At 42.7% G+C, this 19272-nt stretch overlaps 4 protein-coding genes across 5 annotated transcripts; 2 read left to right on the top strand and 2 right to left on the bottom strand.

Moving 5' to 3' along the window:
- Positions 1-626: 626 nt before the first annotated feature.
- Positions 627-11344, bottom strand: LOC125761233 (TBC1 domain family member whacked). Of its 2 annotated transcripts, none has more exons than XM_049422170.1 (4): positions 10526-11344; positions 3619-4030; positions 3171-3535; positions 627-3092 (listed from the first exon to the last, which is right to left on the bottom strand). In XM_049422170.1, the coding sequence occupies exons 2-4, from the start codon at positions 3907-3909 to the stop codon at positions 2570-2572; spliced, it is 1179 nt and encodes a 392-aa protein (XP_049278127.1). In that variant the 5' UTR covers positions 3910-4030; positions 10526-11344; the 3' UTR covers positions 627-2569. The 2 variants fall into 2 exon arrangements, with proteins under 2 accessions (XP_049278127.1, XP_049278128.1); XM_049422171.1 differs by lacking the exon at positions 10526-11344 and adding an exon at positions 4330-5335.
- Positions 11345-11469: 125 nt separating this feature from the next.
- Positions 11470-13479, top strand: LOC125761223 (cytosol aminopeptidase-like). Its single transcript, XM_049422156.1, has 2 exons — positions 11470-11925; positions 11986-13479. Exons 1-2 carry the CDS (start codon positions 11716-11718, stop codon positions 13417-13419), a joined length of 1644 nt encoding a protein of 547 aa, XP_049278113.1. The 5' UTR covers positions 11470-11715; the 3' UTR covers positions 13420-13479.
- Positions 13480-13574: 95 nt separating this feature from the next.
- Positions 13575-15223, top strand: LOC125761232 (short-chain specific acyl-CoA dehydrogenase, mitochondrial). The gene is made up of 2 exons (XM_049422169.1): positions 13575-13753; positions 13887-15223. The coding sequence occupies exons 1-2, from the start codon at positions 13723-13725 to the stop codon at positions 15077-15079; spliced, it is 1224 nt and encodes a 407-aa protein (XP_049278126.1). The 5' UTR covers positions 13575-13722; the 3' UTR covers positions 15080-15223.
- Positions 15224-15276: 53 nt separating this feature from the next.
- LOC125761221 (membrane-associated tyrosine- and threonine-specific cdc2-inhibitory kinase) lies at positions 15277-19107 on the bottom strand. The gene is made up of 4 exons (XM_049422152.1): positions 18517-19107; positions 16869-18412; positions 16317-16794; positions 15277-16241 (listed from the first exon to the last, which is right to left on the bottom strand). Exons 1-3 carry the CDS (start codon positions 18580-18582, stop codon positions 16404-16406), a joined length of 2001 nt encoding a protein of 666 aa, XP_049278109.1. The 5' UTR covers positions 18583-19107; the 3' UTR covers positions 15277-16241; positions 16317-16403.
- Between the last annotated feature and the right edge of the window lie 165 nt (positions 19108-19272).

The raw sequence follows: 19272 nt of genomic DNA, 5'->3' as shown, positions 1-19272 counted from the left end.
TTATCTTACACGAATGTTGGCTGCCATTTGAACAGGTGTACACACGATAAGTAAGATGAATCGATTAATAAACGTTAGAAATTAGTCCTCAATAGTACCGAAGCGTACTTCCGAAGGCGGTCTGGCACGTTTTGAAAACTTTTGAGAGGAAACATTGCCACAATTGTCTAGAAAAGCGAAACTTATTCGATGGATGGTACATCTATGGTGCGTTAAAAAAAGTGCATCATTAACATTGCATCAGCAACGTCGCAGTATAGTAACAGCAACAGAATCAAAATACAAAAAAAAGTTGCGTACACTACCGATTAAATTCTACCCCGTCGTTAGTTTAGTGCTTTGTGTGCAGAAAAAGTAACGGAACTCGTAGCTAAACCTGGAAGAGATTAATAAAATAGGGAAATAAATATGTAGTTAAAACACATATCTTTAACAAAATTGTCCGAACAATTCCAAAAGATAACAGCAGTCAAAATATTTAACAATAATAGGCTTTTTAGGCTGGAGTTGAAGTGAAAGGTGAAAAAGAAGCATGCCATTTAGACAACAATTCAGTGTTGAACTACCTTGTTGTGCTATCGAATATTCTGCAGCCGATAAATTACTTAAGAAAGTTAAGCTTTGGATTGTATTAAACAGAAATGACGTTTTATTTTCAAAATTTATGTGTTTTTTTTATTGTAAGTTAGCAGAAATGTTGTTCTCTTGTTTGATAAACGATATCAACACAACAGCGACAGGTTTGCAAGGTTTCCTATTTTGTGTTTACGATACTGTCTATCTTTCAAACATCGGAAACACAAACTTAATAGAACGCGCGTAAATTAAGTTTCTGCGCGTGGGAAATACACGAGCTGCCTCTTTATTTGATTATGCAGGTTGATTGCGTGTAATAAATAACATGGGAGGAAGCTAATTGAATGTGAATAAATTTAAATTAAATTTTAATTTTAACAAATTCATAATATTATACCACCGAATACGTTTACAACATAATGCCTCAACAGTGATAATGAATGATTGCACGTTTAAACTCACATCAATAGATAACTATAAATGTATTATAAAATTTTACAACTCAGAATTCACGATGTGCTACTCCGGATGGTAAACGTAGCCATAATCTGTTGGAGATAATCGCGTGCCTGAACTATTTGATATATTCTATTTACGCATAATACACCTGTAAATCAAATTTTTCATACGCAATTGTAGTATTTTTGCATCGTAAACAATATCCCATTCGTAAAGAATGAAAGATTAATGAAAACCCCGGAACAGGCTAAACTTAAATAGGTTCACCAAACACTGGACGCATACACTTAAACATGATGATGGTTCGTGGTTTGCTTTCCATGCCCACCTGGTACAATACAGAAGCTGTGCTGGCACGTGCGAAACTAAACCATTCTATGTACACGTGAAGGAAAGAAAGGCACCATAATTGAAATTGTTTGTTGTGTTTAACTGCTTCGAATCGGTTTAAGTCCTGTTGTTAGGATATTGTTATTCTTTGCTAACCTACAGAGCTCCATCAATAATGCGAAATAGTAGAAAAGTATGATTACATACGCGTGGTACACGTTTCCTTGCTTTGTGCGATTTGCTAAACGGTGAGAATTCTCAAATACGTTGCCATTTACGATATAGAAACGAATATAATCAACATGTGCGCACGGTGGCGCGCATTCTGTTTCCTCATTTATATACTACAAATTGGCTAGTAAATCGATGTTGATATAAATGATGTGTTTGCTGATGCATATAATCCTTTTGCTTTCATTTAAAGAACAACCAATGCCGCACGACACGGCGCTCCAACAGAGCATATTAAACATCCGCGATTAAACAACTTGCGATTGAAAACGATTCCTTACGATCTTATGGTGGAATGAAGAAGGAAAAGTACCTTCGATTCTCGATATTCTCTCGATCTCTGAGTAGCAGAGGTTTGAATAATTCTCCTTTGTTCCATAAGTCTTCGTTTCGTATCGTGTTAATAACTAACGCCTAACACTATCTGGACTGTGTGTTTAGAATACGATTTTGTCACGTTACGTTCCTTCTCTAAATAGATATAAAATTGTACTATCAATCTGCGATGCAACGAGTGTGCCGGGGTTTTTACCTATGTAGTGTCCATTAAATTCACTTCATTTTGAGTGAAATCATCTTCACATCAGGTGACCGTTAGACGGACGTAACGGAGCAAAACGCTGGTTGCGCCATGCTAGTGTTGGTTTTCGAACTTTTTAATCTTTTTTTCCGATGTTTAATTTTGGTGCCGTGTTTTGTCGCAAATCTTATGTAACTAGCATCTTTTTTTTTAATATATATATTATTTCTTATGCTATTATCGAACGTTTTAATGATACCATTTTCACGCTGTAATGGAAGAAAACAGTGAGACGAATAGCGCCTTTCATTGCAAAGACCGACAGATGTAGGCGGTTCCTATTATAGTGCTTCGTATGGATAATCTGGAGGACGTGTTGGATAAATAGCAAATTGCATCAAGCTGAATCCTCCCAGGACTAGCTGCACATCTCGATACGGTTGTCCGGTCAGGCTACGTGCTCCTGCCGGGACGGTGGGTAGATCCACCGTTCTGTTGCTGTGCTGCCTTTTGTTGTTCTAGCTTCGCTTTTCGGTGCAGCATCTCCTGCTTCTTGTGTTCCCGATGGAAGTCTTCGATCGTGATGTTTAACCGAAAGATGTGGTGCATGATGAAATCCTCCTCGAGAAACTTCTTCGGTGGTGATCGAAGAACGGCCAACGTTTCACACAACCCATTACACTGCGCGCGTACCTTCTGTGGTCCGAGCGTCGCTCCGATGATGACAAGTGCCACTTTGAAAAATATCCGCACACCTTCACATAGAAAGCAATCCCAAACACGTAGCAGTGTGTCCCAGGGTAACGTACGGGTCATGGCGCACAGGAACCAGTCGGTCATGTACAACAGTGGATCTACGTTGTGCTTCTGAAGATGCCGGTAGGCGGCTGGTGATGTTTTCTTTAGCAACCGATTCAGCATACCGGCGTCGCGCTGCAACATCTCCAGGCCGGGTGTGAAGTAGTTCTCTAGATATCTGAAAGATGTGAACATGTGAAGGAATAGGTGATTCCTGTTTGATACATTGCGATAGATTGTATGTCACGGAACGTACTTGTCACAAATAGCGACGAAGCACCAAAACGCCTGTTCGGCCGGAAGCTGCATCAGCAGGAAGGCAGCGATTGGCGCCTGTGCCTGACAGTATCCGACCGTCGGGTTGTATATCGAGTACGCTTTCAGCACGTTAAATAGCTCCTTCTGTCCCGGCTTGTCGTCGTCGATGAACATTTCGTGGTGTGGAAATTGACGATGCTGATCCTTACGAATTTCATCAATAATCTGCGGATTGCCTGATTCCTCCAGTAGATGGGGATACAAGTCGGGAAACTTGGCCATAAGATGATTGGCACCCGTTAGCAGAAACCATGCCTTCTGTCGTAGTGCATCCGGGATTCCCTTCCTGCAGCGTTCCCTAACCTAAAAACCAACAAAAATTATGCCACCAAATGGTATTAGATCTAGAACATTCGGTTTGCTGTTGGAATGTTACGTTACTGTACCTTTTTGTAGTTAGTGTTCATGTACTCCGCCCAATGCGACGTCATGTGGATCCATTTCTTTTCCCGTGCGATAATCTGCTCGCGCGTCAGGGTTTCCTTTTTCGGTTTCTCTGAGAATTGATTGCCACCGTAGAAGCCGTGCCGATCGGGACACGTTGAGAAGGCACTGGTGGTCGAACAAACCGATACGGTGTCAGCGTTCTTGCTGGATTGACGTTGCAACAGCGACATGGACGTCGTCGAGGCACTGCTGTTCGACGTTGGAGACGCTGCCATTGCGATGGTTGCCATAACCGGCGTTTTGTGCTGCTATATCGCTAACTCGCTTCGGTACGTTCGTCGTTAGAAGTAATTCTGTAGATTTGAATATCTTCGGTGATATGTTGAGGTATGATAACATAAAACACACACTCTAAGGAAGAAATAGACGAGAAAAAAAAATACATGATCGCATTATCGTAAGCATTGTCAACACAAACGACAAAGTTCATTCACATCGCTTTCACGATCTACTTGGATGGAACATAGGGCACAGGCTGGATATTTCATAATTTGCAAAACCCAGCTCACTTGGATTGCATTCATTTTTGAGGCGACTTTTTACTTGTCACAACACAATCGCGCAAACTCCTCTCAACCGAAACCCGAACCTAAACAACAGATCGTTAAGAGGAAAATTCTCACGTGCTATTATGCATTTTCCAAACTCACCACGGTTTAAAGTGAAAGTCTTACTGTCTGCAGTCGAAAGCAGCGCTGCAAAGAAAGTAAAACTGATATCTCCCTTAAACTTACTACCGTCGAGGAAGAACGTTTTGAAACGACAAAGTGTGATTTGAGTGCTACTCACTCAACTGCACGTACTGTACTGCGTTTGTGGAGTTGATGTGTACGGGGCTATTGAAATGCTGCTGCTTGGTTTGCGATCGAAGTATTGATCGTTTCTTAAGGTAAACCCAACATTCGGTACGTCTATTTTAACAGGAATAGGATTTATTTTTGGTACATTTGTTAGGGGTTGCGTGTCGTAGGTTGTGGTTTTTTGGGGTGGGTATCGCCTAAGATCTCATCCGTGGAATGGAAATATCCGCTTGCAGTAGGATGGAGGAAATAGATTTCCCGATCGAGTAGTTGGCGAAAACTAGGCATTGCGCTAGGCAGGAACTTGCCCCGTAATAGCGAACGTGTTCTAAATATAAAACATCAAATTAGATACCCGACAAAACCACCAGTGCCGCTAGACCGCGTGTTCTAAGGCGGCTAGGTTCGTGCGAGGTTAGAGATGACAGGGGAGCTTAAGTCGGGAAGTTTTTAGTTCCTCTCCGGTCGAAATGCCAAGGGTCTTTTGCGCCCTGGAAATAGAACAGTTAATGGCTTTAAATATCCTGCTCCCTTACTGACATACATCCGGCAGAACAGGAACATCAGTTCCCATTGTTAACCTATTCCGTAGAAGAAAAAAAGAAACTTCGCCTATAGACATGCATTTTTAGGAGGATTTATCGGCTTTATCATTGGAAAATGATTTACATGCCAAAATCATCGATAAAATCTAGTGATCTTAGCATTGTCCACGAACTAAAGATCGATCATAATACGATGTTAAGTCATTTTTACAAAGTTGCAACCCAAAAAGAAGTTAGAAAACACAAGAAAAATATGGATCGAATTTCCATTTGAATTTGACCAAATGGAGTAAGAAACGGGTCAAATACGAAAATATTGTGCGAAAACGATCGTGATCAAAGCACGGAAAAGCAACTTGAACGGTGACCGAATCAGGACTAACGGCCAGAAAGGGTCTCTTGGTTCCCATTTGGTGGGACTAGAAGGGATTTATACATTACGAGTTACGAACGTATAGTCGTAAAAATTAAATAAAATCTTTTGGTGTCAGCAACTGGACTGGACTTACTAAATGAAGTCATATTTAGATTAACCATGACTGTGCCAGAGCATTCGATTAGTTTCGCTTAGTTTACTACTGCGGAGTCCGGATAATATATCGTTTTTTTGCCATTAAACAACAAAACAACAACACTTAGGAAAGCTAAAAAAAAAACGTTCCATCATCATGTCCATTGCGCATAAAGTTCATTAGTTTCAATTGACGACCATCATCCTACTCACAAGTTGGACAAAATATCCGGCACATAGGCACATCTCGGTAGCTTAGAGATGTGTGCGGAAACGGAACCCTTTTGCTTGGAAGATCGCAAACGAAATGTGCCCTCGGAAGGGTTCATTCGTTTAGTGTGATTGACTTAAGAGAAATCAAAAGTGGAACGAGCTTCGGAATTGATGCTTTTCGGCTGGAAACTACGTTACATAGCGCGAGGGGAACCGATTCTGTTGGCGAATGAAGAAAATGTGCTCGTTGTGCATTTGGTTACACTGGGTAAACATTTACCTTCACCACACCAGCACATCTTCGCACCAGTACAAGGGGTTTCGGAATTTGAGACGCCATCGCGTTTGAGATGCGTAAAATTAAAGCTTAAAGTAGTATGCAACAGTGTGTTTTATATCGTTAGCACGATCGCTGGCTAAAAGGAAAACGTTTCGTTTCGTTATTAAATAGATACAAAAAAACATGATACATGCATTGGATGTAATTTTGATGAAATAATATCCATAAAAATCAAATAAAATTGTCTGCTATCCAAGATAAGATTTTCTGATTTTTTTTCTTCTGAGTTATATCAATATAGGGTTTGGTCTACCTTTTTTCAAGTTTCATTTTATTGATGGATTAGCAGTTTTATCTTAACTTTTTTGAAGCAGGAAGCGTTGGTAGCGTGCTAGCGGTGCTGGTCGGTCCATACGACAGAACCGGTATAAAATTCTATCCTTTTTCTCATCCAGACCTTTTTAGGGGAATCGATGAGGATGATATTCGGTACTTGTCTTGCTGTGTGAGAAAGTCAAAGTCCCTACCAATTTCTAGCAGTACAATAGAAATTGAACCAGAAGAGACGTAATAATACATTGGCGTTATGACAGTCATTTTCAATATGACCATTTTGGGCCCTTTGGTTATTCAAGTAGCCCCCGAGATATACTATTCAAGTAGAAGTATACTATTCAAGTGAATTTCCACTTATGGTGAATTGGGGAGCAATATCATTTATATGTACTTGAAACTTTATACTTGTTATTGTATGTTGCATTTCAGCTGACTCTTTTAGAAAACAAATTTTGCAAACATATTTTTTAAACTCCATCAGGACTATACCGTCATACGCAGGATTAACTATCCTACTCAAGGGTAAATTATGCATGGGAAAAGTCCAAAAGTGGCAGGCCAAGAGATGTTAGTGTCACAAAAGAAGAAGATATATGTATACCTCGGGGATCTTCCTGTACTTTTGATATAAAATTTCATTTTGGAAGTTCGATTGGTAATGGTCAACTTAATTGTTTTACCAACAAAGAACTGGAGCCCCGGGAAGATGTTTTTTTTTACTGCCATCTATTCAACTTGATTCTAGCTCTCTAGAATCCGTGACTCTAGAACCATGACTGGATTAAATCTAGCGTATTGTAATGCAATGAAAATGATACCAGACAGTCTGTTGTGCATGCTATGAAAGTTTGATAAAGTAGAACATATAACTGCGGGCGACATTGGACAATATGACACTTGGTAAATATGTAAGTAAGTAAGTAAAACAAACCAATAACGAGTTGGCCACTCGCATTACGTTACCAAAAATGCAAAAAACTCGTCACACACTGTACACGCTCATACCCGGATCGGAAATGTTCACAATCGATTTAACAACACACCGGCACAGACAGACCGTGCCCTAATTATTCGCACAAAATAACGGCTGCTGGGTGGTGGTGGCGTTGGCTATGGTTTTCCACCCAACGGAAGGTGTGCTGTGGAGGAACGTTTCTTCTCAGTGGGACCATTTCTAATCGTTTTCGTCTACCGTCTCCATTCCGCCAGCCAAGCAGCGATGCGCAAATTTAAGCTTCCCAAGTAAGTACGTCAAGTAACGGAACGCAGTCAAGTGGACGAAGTAGCGTACACATATACACATGCCTGCGTACCACGCTTTCCGGTCCAATGAAAGATTCACCATCCATCTTCCGATGGGTGCCGATACACTGGCCAAAAACATTTTATAGCTCTAAAGCGCCGTTTAGCAGCTGCAGAAAAGGTTAGTGAACAAATCTAAAAACTGTTTGCCACGTGTTCGGTACAAACAATAACAACAACTTTGCAAGATTGTCTCTCGTACGAAAATCATAGGTCCCCCCGTAAGGGAGAAGGCTGAGTAAGTGTGAAACAATTGCCGATCGGGTAAAATTAGCATAACTGACCGTCTCTCTATAAAAAGACCTCCTCAACGAAATCGTCGCTAATAAACAAGCCACCAACAACGTACTACACAACGCATCACAGTGAATGACAGACGAACAAGTGCAAAATTGGAAATACTCGTGCGTATGTAAAAACGCACCCAAAGGTTGGACTAACTGGCTTGGCTGTGAACATCATGCGCGTGTACACCCAGCCCACCCACAACTGTGAACTACTGCGCGATCACTACAAGCGGATTTCAACCGTCAACGATCGTCGATTTTGCTCGTGTTGGTAAATTAATTAATTCGTACTGATCGTGTGAGTTTCATATAACCGTCCAACGCCATCGAAGTGGACGAGTTAAAAAGAGGAGAAGTTGTGCATTCTAATTGGGACGGAATATACTATTTGTCCGAAACCGAAGGTTATTTCAATTGCGGGCACTATCGAATCGAATCGAGGAAAATCGCCTTAAATCGATTGTTTCTTTTATGGTCTGCAGTTGTTTTTTGCTGCTACTATTTTCATCGCTCTTTACCACTCCCATCGTATGAAGTTGCATACACAAAAATACACCTTTTTCAAAACAAATCCCTTTTTATCAAGTAAAAATGTTCAACTTGTGTTAAAGAATGTCATAAGATAATTTAAGAATGGCTTTTCACGCACAGTTTCACATAATGTATTCATTTTGGTCATTTTTTCCACCGTAAAAGAAAGGATTTGTAAAATATTGGCCTTTTAAAGCATTTTATAAATGCTCTAGATGAGTGTAAAAATAGAACTTTTGTTAGAAAAAATTGAATTTCATGCGTTAGACATCTCAATCAACTCATTATCTCTTTTTAACACACAATTTTCCCCGTTAGCTGAATGAAGTTAACGTTTGATTTACAAACTTGCATATCGATCAGAATATGTTTTATTTAAACAAAAACAAATTATATTATGTTAACGACCACTTTATAATGGAATCATGGCACATTTATCGCTGTTTATCGTAAAAAAATCAAAAAAGCAAACAACCAAAGCACTATAAGGTGTGCGTGAGATCTTATCTATTCGTGTCCCACTATCAACGTGATAGTGCAGTGATTCACTAGTACCGTGCAGACCTGCACTGTTGGGATTTACTGTAGTGTTACAAATCACTTGAACGTTGTAATCTGTACGTAAGCAACAGTGACTCCGACATACCAAAAGGTACAACAAAGGAGGACATTGCGTGATAGTGACAGACATACTCAAGGGATTAACGTATGCAGAGGGAATTAGTTAAGCATCTGATCGGTATAGCTCGGTGATTATTTTTTATAGTAAGTACGATATGTATTTTTTTTTTTATTCATAAAGAACGGCCTGGCCGTATTGCTTACGATATGTATTTTATAAAACAAACAAAAGAACGACTCCCTTGATTTAAAAATAATATTAAACGAACAATAACTAATCTGACCTGGTACGTTAATCAGAGCCATCATATTTTCGTATCGTTTGCAGCTACAATTTCACCCCTTTTTTTCCAACGTTCCAACAAGTGGTTTGGCATTGTTTTTGGGCGGCTTACATTATGCAAATCAATCTGAATCACGATTGATGGCTGCGGAGTAGTGCTGACTGTTGAAAATAAGGAGACATATTTTTTTTTTCTTTTGTCCCAGACCTGGAGAGAAGCGTGGAGAGCAAGAGTATGAGTTTGTTGCTTATATTTGGTCAGTCCGGCACGAATAACGCGAAATGCAAAGCAAATATGTTGTTGGTATGCGTGCCTTAGGCCGTAACCGTTGCGGGCAGGAAAAGGGTGTTCTCCCGATGGGGATGGTAAGTTTATATTTACATAGTACCACCCCATACTGCATTACAGCGGTCAACCGGGCCGTTGTCACCGTCCAGCACATTTGTTGGTAAGTGTCGCGGTCACAGATACACATTTGGTGCTGTCGGGTATACCGTGTTAAGCCGTGTGCATCGTATGTCGTACCTCGGACGGACTAACAGGGGACAATAATGCGAACTGTTTGTATGTTTGTTTGTATGAGGCCCCGTCTAACGTGTTTTCACGGTACTACTATTCCAAATGTCTTAACTTTTTTTTTTGTTATTTTAACACCATTTCGTTCAGGAATGTTTAAAATGGAAAGGCCTTGAATTGTTTCGGGCTACCGTTTAGTCGGAGGGAAGTACTATCAAACGGCAGGAAAGACCAACTGGGGCTCCTTTTGTAATTGCTTCTTTTTGTGATACTAAACCACACCAGTATGATGCGATCAGTGTATACACTGATGTCATCGAAGTGCAACCGAGTGGATGGTTCGAAAAGGGAAAGTTTACTTTTACACTTTCCGCGCTATTAAGCGCACTAGAATGACACATTCTTTGGCCGCGTAGAATTCCAACGTTCCATTCTTGTGGAGGACATTATCTTCCTCGCTTTATCGTTTCCGTCTTATCAGCCATCGGTTTGTATGTATGTGTTTGTGTAACATTTACAACTCGTGTTAAGCAATGCACGCCCCATCTTCTTCCTGGTACGCCCTACAAATAATAAATGTATCGTGCATGGCACGGAAAATTTGCAGTATTTTTACTTACATTATCATAAACATACGCAGACTGCCTTTATCAGCTCATCTCCAATCGTTGGACGTATGCCTGGCCGGGTTAGTCTGCTGTGAAAGATCCAACACGGGGTGCAAATTGAATGCAAGCCTTTTGTACACGTTAGCACAAACTTCCATCGACGATTTTGCCGTGTTATCGTAGTACTGGGTTGGTCGCCTTTTTTTTATTCTTTTGTTTCTTATGCAACTGTGGCCGGGTCGTGTTCCGAAAACCGATATTACAACATATATCAGAGCAACGCAATTGGAACTACGACACAAATTTCATTACACCTTGGCATGCGATGACGTACGGCGCACTTTAATGCACTAACGTTTCGTTTTTTTTTCGTTCGTAGTAAACGCCCGCTTACGATTTCACAAAATCTATCGAATTTGTGGGTGGTGCTGAACAGGGCCACATTTTATCACACTCGACGGATTGGTACACTGACCGCGAGTGCCGACGTTTCGACTATTGATGGATTGTAAATTTTACGGCTTTCCAGTAGCAATCACATTCCTCGGACAGGCCATTCGTAGGCCAGCAAAAGCAAACACACTTTTATTTGTGCCCTGCACTTGATTCGACTTTGTTTTAAATCGTGCAGTTGAATGATTCATGCACACGCACCATTATCGTTATCGTCACACTGTATTTACAAATAAATTTATCGATTTTTCTTACACAGATGCTCTTACTTGTGGGTGGAATGGCAACAAAAACACTTCCCAAAACTGCATTCCTCTTCGTTCTTCTGAGTTTTCCCATTTTTCATTCGTGCGAACAACTGACATAAAACGGCTTCGTCGGCATGCGCTTATACCATCGGGTTGAAGTGCTTCCCATTGCCTGTCTTTCCAGTCCAGTTCTCCGGATCGGTGAGGGTGGCGGTTTTTGGACAAGTTTAGCTGCAAAAAAACGCCAACTGTTTTACCAGTGTACGTAATCTTTATCATCTTGCATTGTGAATGTAGGGAAAACTTCGAATATTATGAAAAGAGAAATAAGCGGTTTGCAAGATACATCACAGTACACTTTGGGCAAATCGTTTCGTACTCAATTAGCTCAGGTTGTGAACATTTGATTCTAGTCTTTCGTAGAGATCGGACCGTAACTCATTGGAAATTTTTTTTCGAGATTTTTTCTTCTGGAATCGACCAAATAGAGAAGAGGAAAAAATGTCCTTCGGAGCATTGAGACAAATTCTGCGGCCATCGTCGTTTAAATCGCTTCAGTATCAGGCCTCTCGATACATACAGCATAAAGGAAAAATTACGGAACAATGTTCGAATCCGGCTTCTCGTGGCCTCGTCCTAGGTGTGTATGCGGATGAAAATGATCGTCTGGACATAGGCGTACTCACGCCTACGGCGGCCAAATATAATGAGGTAAGTTGACTTGAGTAAAACAAAAAATGTCGGATACTACCGTCTTCGTTAATGTTTCAGTCATACACCAGTGGACGACTGCTAGAGCTTTTGCGGTTGGCCGGACCTATGCCTAAACGGGGAGAGGTCCGAATTCTGTACAATCTAGAGCCTACATATTCCGCCGTGGCCGTTTGCGGTCTTGGCAGTGAATGTCTTGGTTACGATGATGTAGAGAAAATGGATATATCAAAGGAGGCTATCCGCATAGCAGCCGCTCGTGGTTGCCAGGAACTACAGCAGTTGGAAACCAGCCGTATCTATGTGGAAGATTTTGGTCACGCTGAGTCAGCTGCAGAAGGAGCCCATATGGGACTGTGGGTTAATCAGGAACTGCGCAGTCCAGACCAACGAACATTTATTCCACAGCTCCAGCTGTACTACGAACCCGAACTACCCTGCGATTCCAATGGATGGCGCATTGGATTGGCGAAGGCCGAAGCTCAAAATCTTGCCCGACAGCTGCAGGAAACGCCATCGAATTTGATGACCCCGACTACATTTGCACAGAATGTCGTCCAGATACTGTGTAATTCTGGCGTAAATGTGGAAGTGAAGGTTCGCGGATGGGCGGAGAACGAGGAGATGACTTCCTTCCTGACGGTGGCAAAGGGTTCGTGTGAGCCTCCGATATTTCTCGAACTAAGCTACTATGGAACCGACACGAAGGAACGTCCGGTAATACTGATCGGCCAGGGCAACACTTTCGACAGCGGTGGCATCTGTCTAAAGCCGCTGGAAGCGCTGACGGACATGCGAGCGGATATGACAGGTGCGGCCTGTGTCGTAGCCGCCTGTCGGGCGGTTGCCGCACTGAAACTGCCCGTCAACATACGGGCACTGATTCCACTCTGCGAAAACATGATCGGATGTAATGCAATGAAACCGGGCGATGTCATAACGGTCAAAAACGGCAAAAGCATTGAGATTGTGAAGACGAGCAATGAGGCACCGTTGGCACTGGTAGATGCGTTGCTGTACGCTGAACACTTTGGCCCCAAGTACATCGTGGACGTATCAACTATCTCTAAGGCGACTATCGAGGCGTTCGGAAAGGTGTGCGCCGCTGTATTTACAAACTCAGAAGATCTGTGGCAGCGAATACAGAATGCTAGCATTCACACTGGGGATCGTGTATGGCGTCTGCCGCTGTGGGATTACTACACTCAGCAAATCTGCTCCGCAGAGCACGTCGATGTGCAGAATATGGGATTGGGCGAAGGGGCGAATAGTTGCAAGGCGGCCGCATTTTTGCGTGAATTCTTGCCGTGCGGCAAATGGATGCATATTGATGCGCTAAACGTGATGAAAACAAAAGGAACCGACTTCCCGTACATTCGGCGCGGCATGGCCGGACGACCTACGCGCACGTTGATCGAATTCATAGCCCAGAGTGTTGTTCAATGTTCGGACTGTGGTAGCTCATCCAAGTCGGAAGTACAGCAAATGCGATAAGATTTGAGTGATGTTAAAAATACGTTAAGTTGCAAATAAATTCAAATTTAGTTAGTTTAATTCCTTTGTTACGATAGTAAGCAAAAAAAAGGTTAAGTTTGAAATTTGAAACTGCAGTAAAACATTTGCATTCCAGTTGACAGTCCAATCAACATTGCAGCAGTGAGAAGATAATCAAAACAAGCGCGGTTTGATCAAAGTCCTTCTGTTTCTACTTTGAGTTAATTTGCATTTCAACCACGAATAAATTTCATTCATTAAGCAAAAAGTACAACCCAAAGCTACCTCAGCACTACCTTCAAAATGTTCGCTTTACGTATCGCTTCTAAAATAGGTAAGTTGAACCACATTCTTTCGGGATGCTGTTTGTTCATCTCTCTCCATGATAAAAACATCCCCTACACTAGTTGTACTTTGTGGACCTTGACCTTTGAACGTACCGGTTAATGTTTTCGCCGTATTTGCAGGACACCGTGTTACCGGTAACGTTGGTTCACGTTCGATAGCCAGCTTATCTGCACTTTCGGATACGCATCAGATGCTACAGAAAACGTGCCGTGATTTTGCGGACAATGAGTTGGTACCGAATGCGGCTCGGTTCGACCGGGAGCATCTTTATCCGGCAGAACAAATACGCAAGATGGGAGAACTGGGGCTGATGGCGGTATCGGTGAAAGAAGATTACGGAGGTACTGGATTGGATTATCTTGCATACGCTATCGCAATGGAAGAAATATCACGCGGCTGTGCAACGGCAGGTGTTATCATGTCGGTGAACAATTCACTGTATTTGGGACCACTAACGCATTTTGGAAACGAGGACCAAAAGCAAAAATACGTCGTCGGTTACACCGATGGCACGCGAGTGGGTTGCTTTGCATTATCCGAACCGGGCAATGGATCAGATGCGGGTGCCGCATCAACCATGGCCACATTGAAAGGCGACCACTGGGTACTAAACGGAACCAAATGCTGGATTACGAATGGGTACGAAGCTGGCGCGGCCGTCGTATTTGCCACCACGGACAAATCACTGAAACACAAGGGCATTTCAGCGTTCATAGTGCCAAAGGATACGCCCGGGTTTTCTCTGGGCAAGAAAGAGGACAAGCTGGGCATACGCGGGTCGTCAACATGTTCGTTAATCTTTGAAGACTGTGCCATTCCGAAGGAAAATTTACTCGGTGAACCGGGATTCGGGTTTAAAATCGCGATGCAAACGCTAGATGCTGGCCGGATAGGTATTGCGAGCCAAGCGTTAGGTATTGCCCAAGCATCACTCGAGTGTGCCGTCGATTATGCCAATAAGCGCATCGCATTTGGCAAACCGATCTCGAAGCTGCAGGCCATCCAGACGAAAATAGCCGACATGTCCACACGACTCGAGTCAGCACGTTTACTGACGTGGAGGGCCGCATGGTTGAAGGATAATAAAAAACCGTTTACAAAGGAAGCGGCACAGGCCAAGTTGGCAGCGTCGGAGGCGGCTACGTTCTGTGCACATCAGGCGATTCAGGTGCTCGGCGGCATGGGATATGTATCGGACATGCCAGCCGAGAGGCACTATCGGGATGCAAGAATCACAGAAATTTACGAAGGAACGTCCGAGATTCAGCGGCTCGTTATTGCCGGTGCCGTCATTAAGGAGCTAACGGCGTAGTGCGGATTTATGAGTATAATTAACCGAACGGGACTGCCAATCAGTGTTGATATTTTTATTGTCTTGAATCTTTTGTTGTAGTAATTCTTGCCGTTGTAAATTGCGTAAAAAAATAAAATCAAATTTGATTCTAACAAGCATTAATCTGGGTGACGAATTATTAGGTCAGTTTTTTTATGTGGCAGATTAGTACAGATTTGTTTATTTTACAGCTGTTTATCATATCCTTTTACTACTAATTGACTTTATTCCGATCATCCTTTTATTTTGCTCCCAAAAGTACATTTTCTACCCTCTTCCGTATGTCTCGCAGACTGTATGTATGTTGCCTTTGGAATGGATTTTAAAAATATTGACTAATGAAGTTGAGCGATTATGCTTGTATACTACTCCCTAATGAATCTATCCACATGCAAAAACCCCCGTAAATGAATAGCTAAATCACAACTAGGAAAGCGTGCCATTAGTAGCTAGGCCAAATTAGTACAAGCGTATTCTTGTACCCGGGCGCTATGTTTGGCTGCAGTTGGAACCTATTGTATCTTCCTTTATGAACTAGCATAATTGTTGCCTGTGTTAACTAGATTTTGTTTACCGTTATGTGACCTAAACTCCTTACGATGACATGCAGCAGCATTTTGAATGCGCGCACGTGTTTTGTTTTGTTTTAGGTTCGCGACAACACCATTTCGATACAAACGTGTGATCGTAGTAGGAAATTAAAATCTTCACCAACGGGCTGTGTGCTTTCTGTACGGTTTAGTACGATGCTGTACACAATGTTAGCGCATCACGGTGTACGGAATTAAAGGAAGAAATGGGGAATAGTTATACAATTTTTTTTTACATATGATATCACATTGGTTTTACGCCCAATTGCGTTTTAGTGTGTGTTGATGAAATGCACTCTAGTGCATTCACGATTTAGGTTGTATTGAGATACAGAATTTAAAAACTTTCACATACTATCATATTACACCGATTTTAACGTTATTTGCTCAATAATAAAACAATAATAGAATGGTTGACGAGAAGCAAACCAGCAGAGCAAGAGAGATAGAAAGAGAGCTATTTCTTTTGGTTAACGTTTGGCCCCTAAGCACTGAGATCTGATCTTGATTAGTTGCGATTCGATTGTTTCTGGGTGTTGATCAAACCACGGCTGTAACGGAATTTGTACACGTATAAAAAAAACCAATCCATCAAATTATGCTCCATATACCATAGAGCTACTTACCACGTTGTTTTGTTTTTGTTTTAAAGACGCTCGTTGATCGTACACGTACATTGTGTACAGATATAGGGTAGGAAGAAACCACCGACCTCAGTCGGAATCATCATCTTCAGCGTTAAAGCGTAATTTTTTCTTAATAAGAAACGACGAATATCCCGTGGACAGTGCAGTATCACAGCCTGATGAAGCAGCAGCAGCTAGACCGTTGGCCATGTTGCTTGTTCTTATTATTTTGAATAAGGAACTGTTTGGAGTGCTCGTAATCGATTGTCCGCTACCACCGATGGATGACGATGCAGTGACGTAATTCCCTGGCGCATCTTCGGCCTGCCCGGACGATACACTCAGATCGTGCGAGGGCGATCCAAGTGGACGAAAATCATTATCACTATCATTAAGTGGTGGTGAGCTAGAGGAAATCGCTTTCGAGTTCCGGTGTGTATCGTTCAGTATCGACAGATCGTTCGCATCGTCCTCGAACCTGGTCGGAGAATAATTATCTATTAAAGTGTTCTTTTTGTATTTTTTTTTAACAGACGGAATAATTAAACTTACCATAAAATGCGAAAAGGCGAACAGAATACGCGACTCGTATGCCGCGATCCAGAGTGACTATGCGAATTTGGATGATACGGCAGGTGGTGTTGATACTGTAGATGGTCGTGGTTCAGGGGCGTTGAGTTAACAATCCGTACCGTCGGTGTGCGGGTCGGTGGCATGGAGTTGTTCAATGTGGGGGTAATTTGTACACTTTCCTTCTCTGCGCCACCATTAGTGCCCGCCGTACGATCACAGTCCGTATCATCGCCAGCAGCCGTACAGGTGCTGCTATCGAACCCGGTTCTGTTCAAATCTACATCCACCTCATCCTCGTGGATGCCTCCCGCCAACAGACTTGAGCTCTGATTTTGTAACAGATCTTGGGACACTGCGCAAGCAGTTCGAGAACAGTTGCCAAATAGCAGATGCGAACGATTGTAACCAATGTTGGTTTTGCTAGCCTTTGGTGATTTGGCTCCTCCCGGCGATTCTTTTCGATGCTGTAGTCGAAAGCACGCCACCAACCACATCACCACAAGCATGAAAAACCCGCTCAGGCTGGATAGCTTCCGGTGGAGGTAGGATTTCATACGCCCCCAAACGCGTCGCCGCTTTCGCGCTTCGTATACTTTGTGCACGATTGGATGCTTCAGTAGCATATCAACCGTGGGCCGTTCGTCCGGCACTGGATGCATCATGCTATGGATGATGGCTTTCAGCGAGGGCGAAATATTGCACGCCAAATTTTCCGGCAGTGGTTGACCGCTGCGCAAACGCTGCCACAAACGCCCATTTGCCGGAAGCTCCAGATTGCAGGCCAGCTCCAGTGTGGCTATCCCGAGGCTGAAAATATCGGCCGCCTTCGTGTACTTGCCCTCCATCAGCTCCGGTGCCATGTAGCGCGAATCGCCTTCGGTCGCGTACCGCGGATTGCTTTTTGTCAAATCAAACACAATTCCAAAATCGGCCAGCTTGCAGGTACCATCGTCCGTGACAAGAATGTTATCCAGTTTGATGTCCAAATGGATAAGGTTGCGATCGTGCAAGCTTTTTAGGGCGAGCAACAGATCCAACATGATCGACCAAATCCGCTCGTCCGGTAGCTGTTGCTGTTCCCGTGCATACACCTCCAGATTCTCACGGCACAGCTCCATCTGCATGTACAGCCTGTCCTCCTGTTCCCATGCCAGGTACAATTTGACACAGTTCTCATGGTCGGAAAACTGCTCGTATCGGCGTACCTCTTCCAGGCACAGTTCCCGACACTGCGTGCTACGGAAGTAGGCTTTGGATTTTTTCACCGCGTAAAGCCGGCCATCGACACGGCTTCGCACTTTGAATACCTCTCCGAATGAACCTTCGCCCACCTTTGTCAGCTGTTCGAAGCACTGTTCGTAGTATGTATCCGGTATATTCCTGTTGTACAATGTGCTTAACTCCGTTCGACTATCATCGATGAACGAGATCGCATTAGCGACTGATGCGTTAATGCTGCGATTGAACGGATGCACTAGCTTTGGTGGTCTTCGCCGATGAAACGCATCATTCAGTCCGCGAGGCTGCAACAAGGAGAAGGAACAAACATGTATTAAACCTGCACAAAACAGACACACCTACGCAAACGGAGTAGCCGTTGGTGTAGCAGCCACACACACACACACACCTTCTTGAAGGTGAACGAAAATTCATCCTCCTCAAATAGCTCCGGTAATGGAAGTGGAGATTTCATGATTCTTTTCTCAACCACAATCTTGTGCTGGTTTTTATTTCTTCACAAAAACCAATTTCACACCTTGTTTGCTCACATCAAAGCAACGAACTAGTCGATCACTGTCTCTTTCACTCTCTTTCTTTCTCTGAAAACTGCACAATTCCCTACTGTGGGAGAATGTTACTACATTTAATGTTTAGGAAACAACAACAAAAGTTACACTATTTTCCCTCTATCCAAACATGTAAGCAATTAGCTGTAGGCGATAAAATCCGTTACGACGCTTTGCTGTCCTACATCACACTGAGACTGCGTCGACCGCTACTTGTGTTGTTGTGAGGTTAGGTGATTTAAAGCTTCGGTTTGTCTTTTTACAGCACACGCTTGATTGTTTACTTTTCACCAAACCGTTCCAATTACACTAGCGAGATGCATCACTGCAATGTTTCGAAGCAAAATTGCATATTCTTTGTAGGACGATGCACAACCGTTGCTTGGTACGCGAAAGATTTTCGTTTACACATGTATTTTCTTTGTTTTTTTTTAGCACGATGATATGAGGACGGTTCGTTTTTTCAAAAATTGACATTTGCATTAAGCCTTTCCGGATTGTGCCTTTTCGAAAGGCAGGGTTCGTTGACAACTGGATGTAACGTTTGCAGTTTAAAAATATTGTTCGCGTAGATATTAGGACACACAATTACGTCT

Source organism: Anopheles funestus, chromosome 2RL, assembly GCF_943734845.2.
Source record: "Anopheles funestus chromosome 2RL, idAnoFuneDA-416_04, whole genome shotgun sequence".
In the NCBI taxonomy this organism is placed as follows: Eukaryota; Metazoa; Arthropoda; class Insecta; order Diptera; family Culicidae; genus Anopheles; species Anopheles funestus.
The sequence above is the reverse complement of the archived record's forward strand: the minus strand, read 5'-3'. Positions and strand labels throughout refer to the sequence as shown.

Excerpts from the sequence above, each read along its gene's own strand:
- LOC125761233 (XM_049422170.1), bottom strand. The coding sequence starts at position 3,909 with ATGGCAACCATCGCAATGGCAGCGTCTCCAACGTCGAACAGCAGTGCC. Across the intron at positions 3,536-3,618 it reads TGAACACTAACTACAAAAAG|GTTAGGGAACGCTGCAGGAA; the intron begins GTACAGTAACGT and ends GTTGGTTTTTAG. Across the intron at positions 3,093-3,170 it reads TTCGTCGCTATTTGTGACAA|ATATCTAGAGAACTACTTCA; the intron begins GTACGTTCCGTG and ends CACATCTTTCAG.
- LOC125761223 (XM_049422156.1), top strand. The coding sequence starts at position 11,716 with ATGTCCTTCGGAGCATTGAGACAAATTCTGCGGCCATCGTCGTTTAAA. Across the intron at positions 11,926-11,985 it reads CGGCGGCCAAATATAATGAG|TCATACACCAGTGGACGACT; the intron begins GTAAGTTGACTT and ends TTAATGTTTCAG.
- LOC125761232 (XM_049422169.1), top strand. The coding sequence starts at position 13,723 with ATGTTCGCTTTACGTATCGCTTCTAAAATAG. Across the intron at positions 13,754-13,886 it reads ACGTATCGCTTCTAAAATAG|GACACCGTGTTACCGGTAAC; the intron begins GTAAGTTGAACC and ends CCGTATTTGCAG.
- LOC125761221 (XM_049422152.1), bottom strand. The coding sequence starts at position 18,582 with ATGAAATCTCCACTTCCATTACCGGAGCTATTTGAGGAGGATGAATTT. Across the intron at positions 18,413-18,516 it reads TTTCGTTCACCTTCAAGAAG|CCTCGCGGACTGAATGATGC; the intron begins GTGTGTGTGTGT and ends TCCTTGTTGCAG. Across the intron at positions 16,795-16,868 it reads TCGCCTTTTCGCATTTTATG|GTTCGAGGACGATGCGAACG; the intron begins GTAAGTTTAATT and ends TTCTCCGACCAG.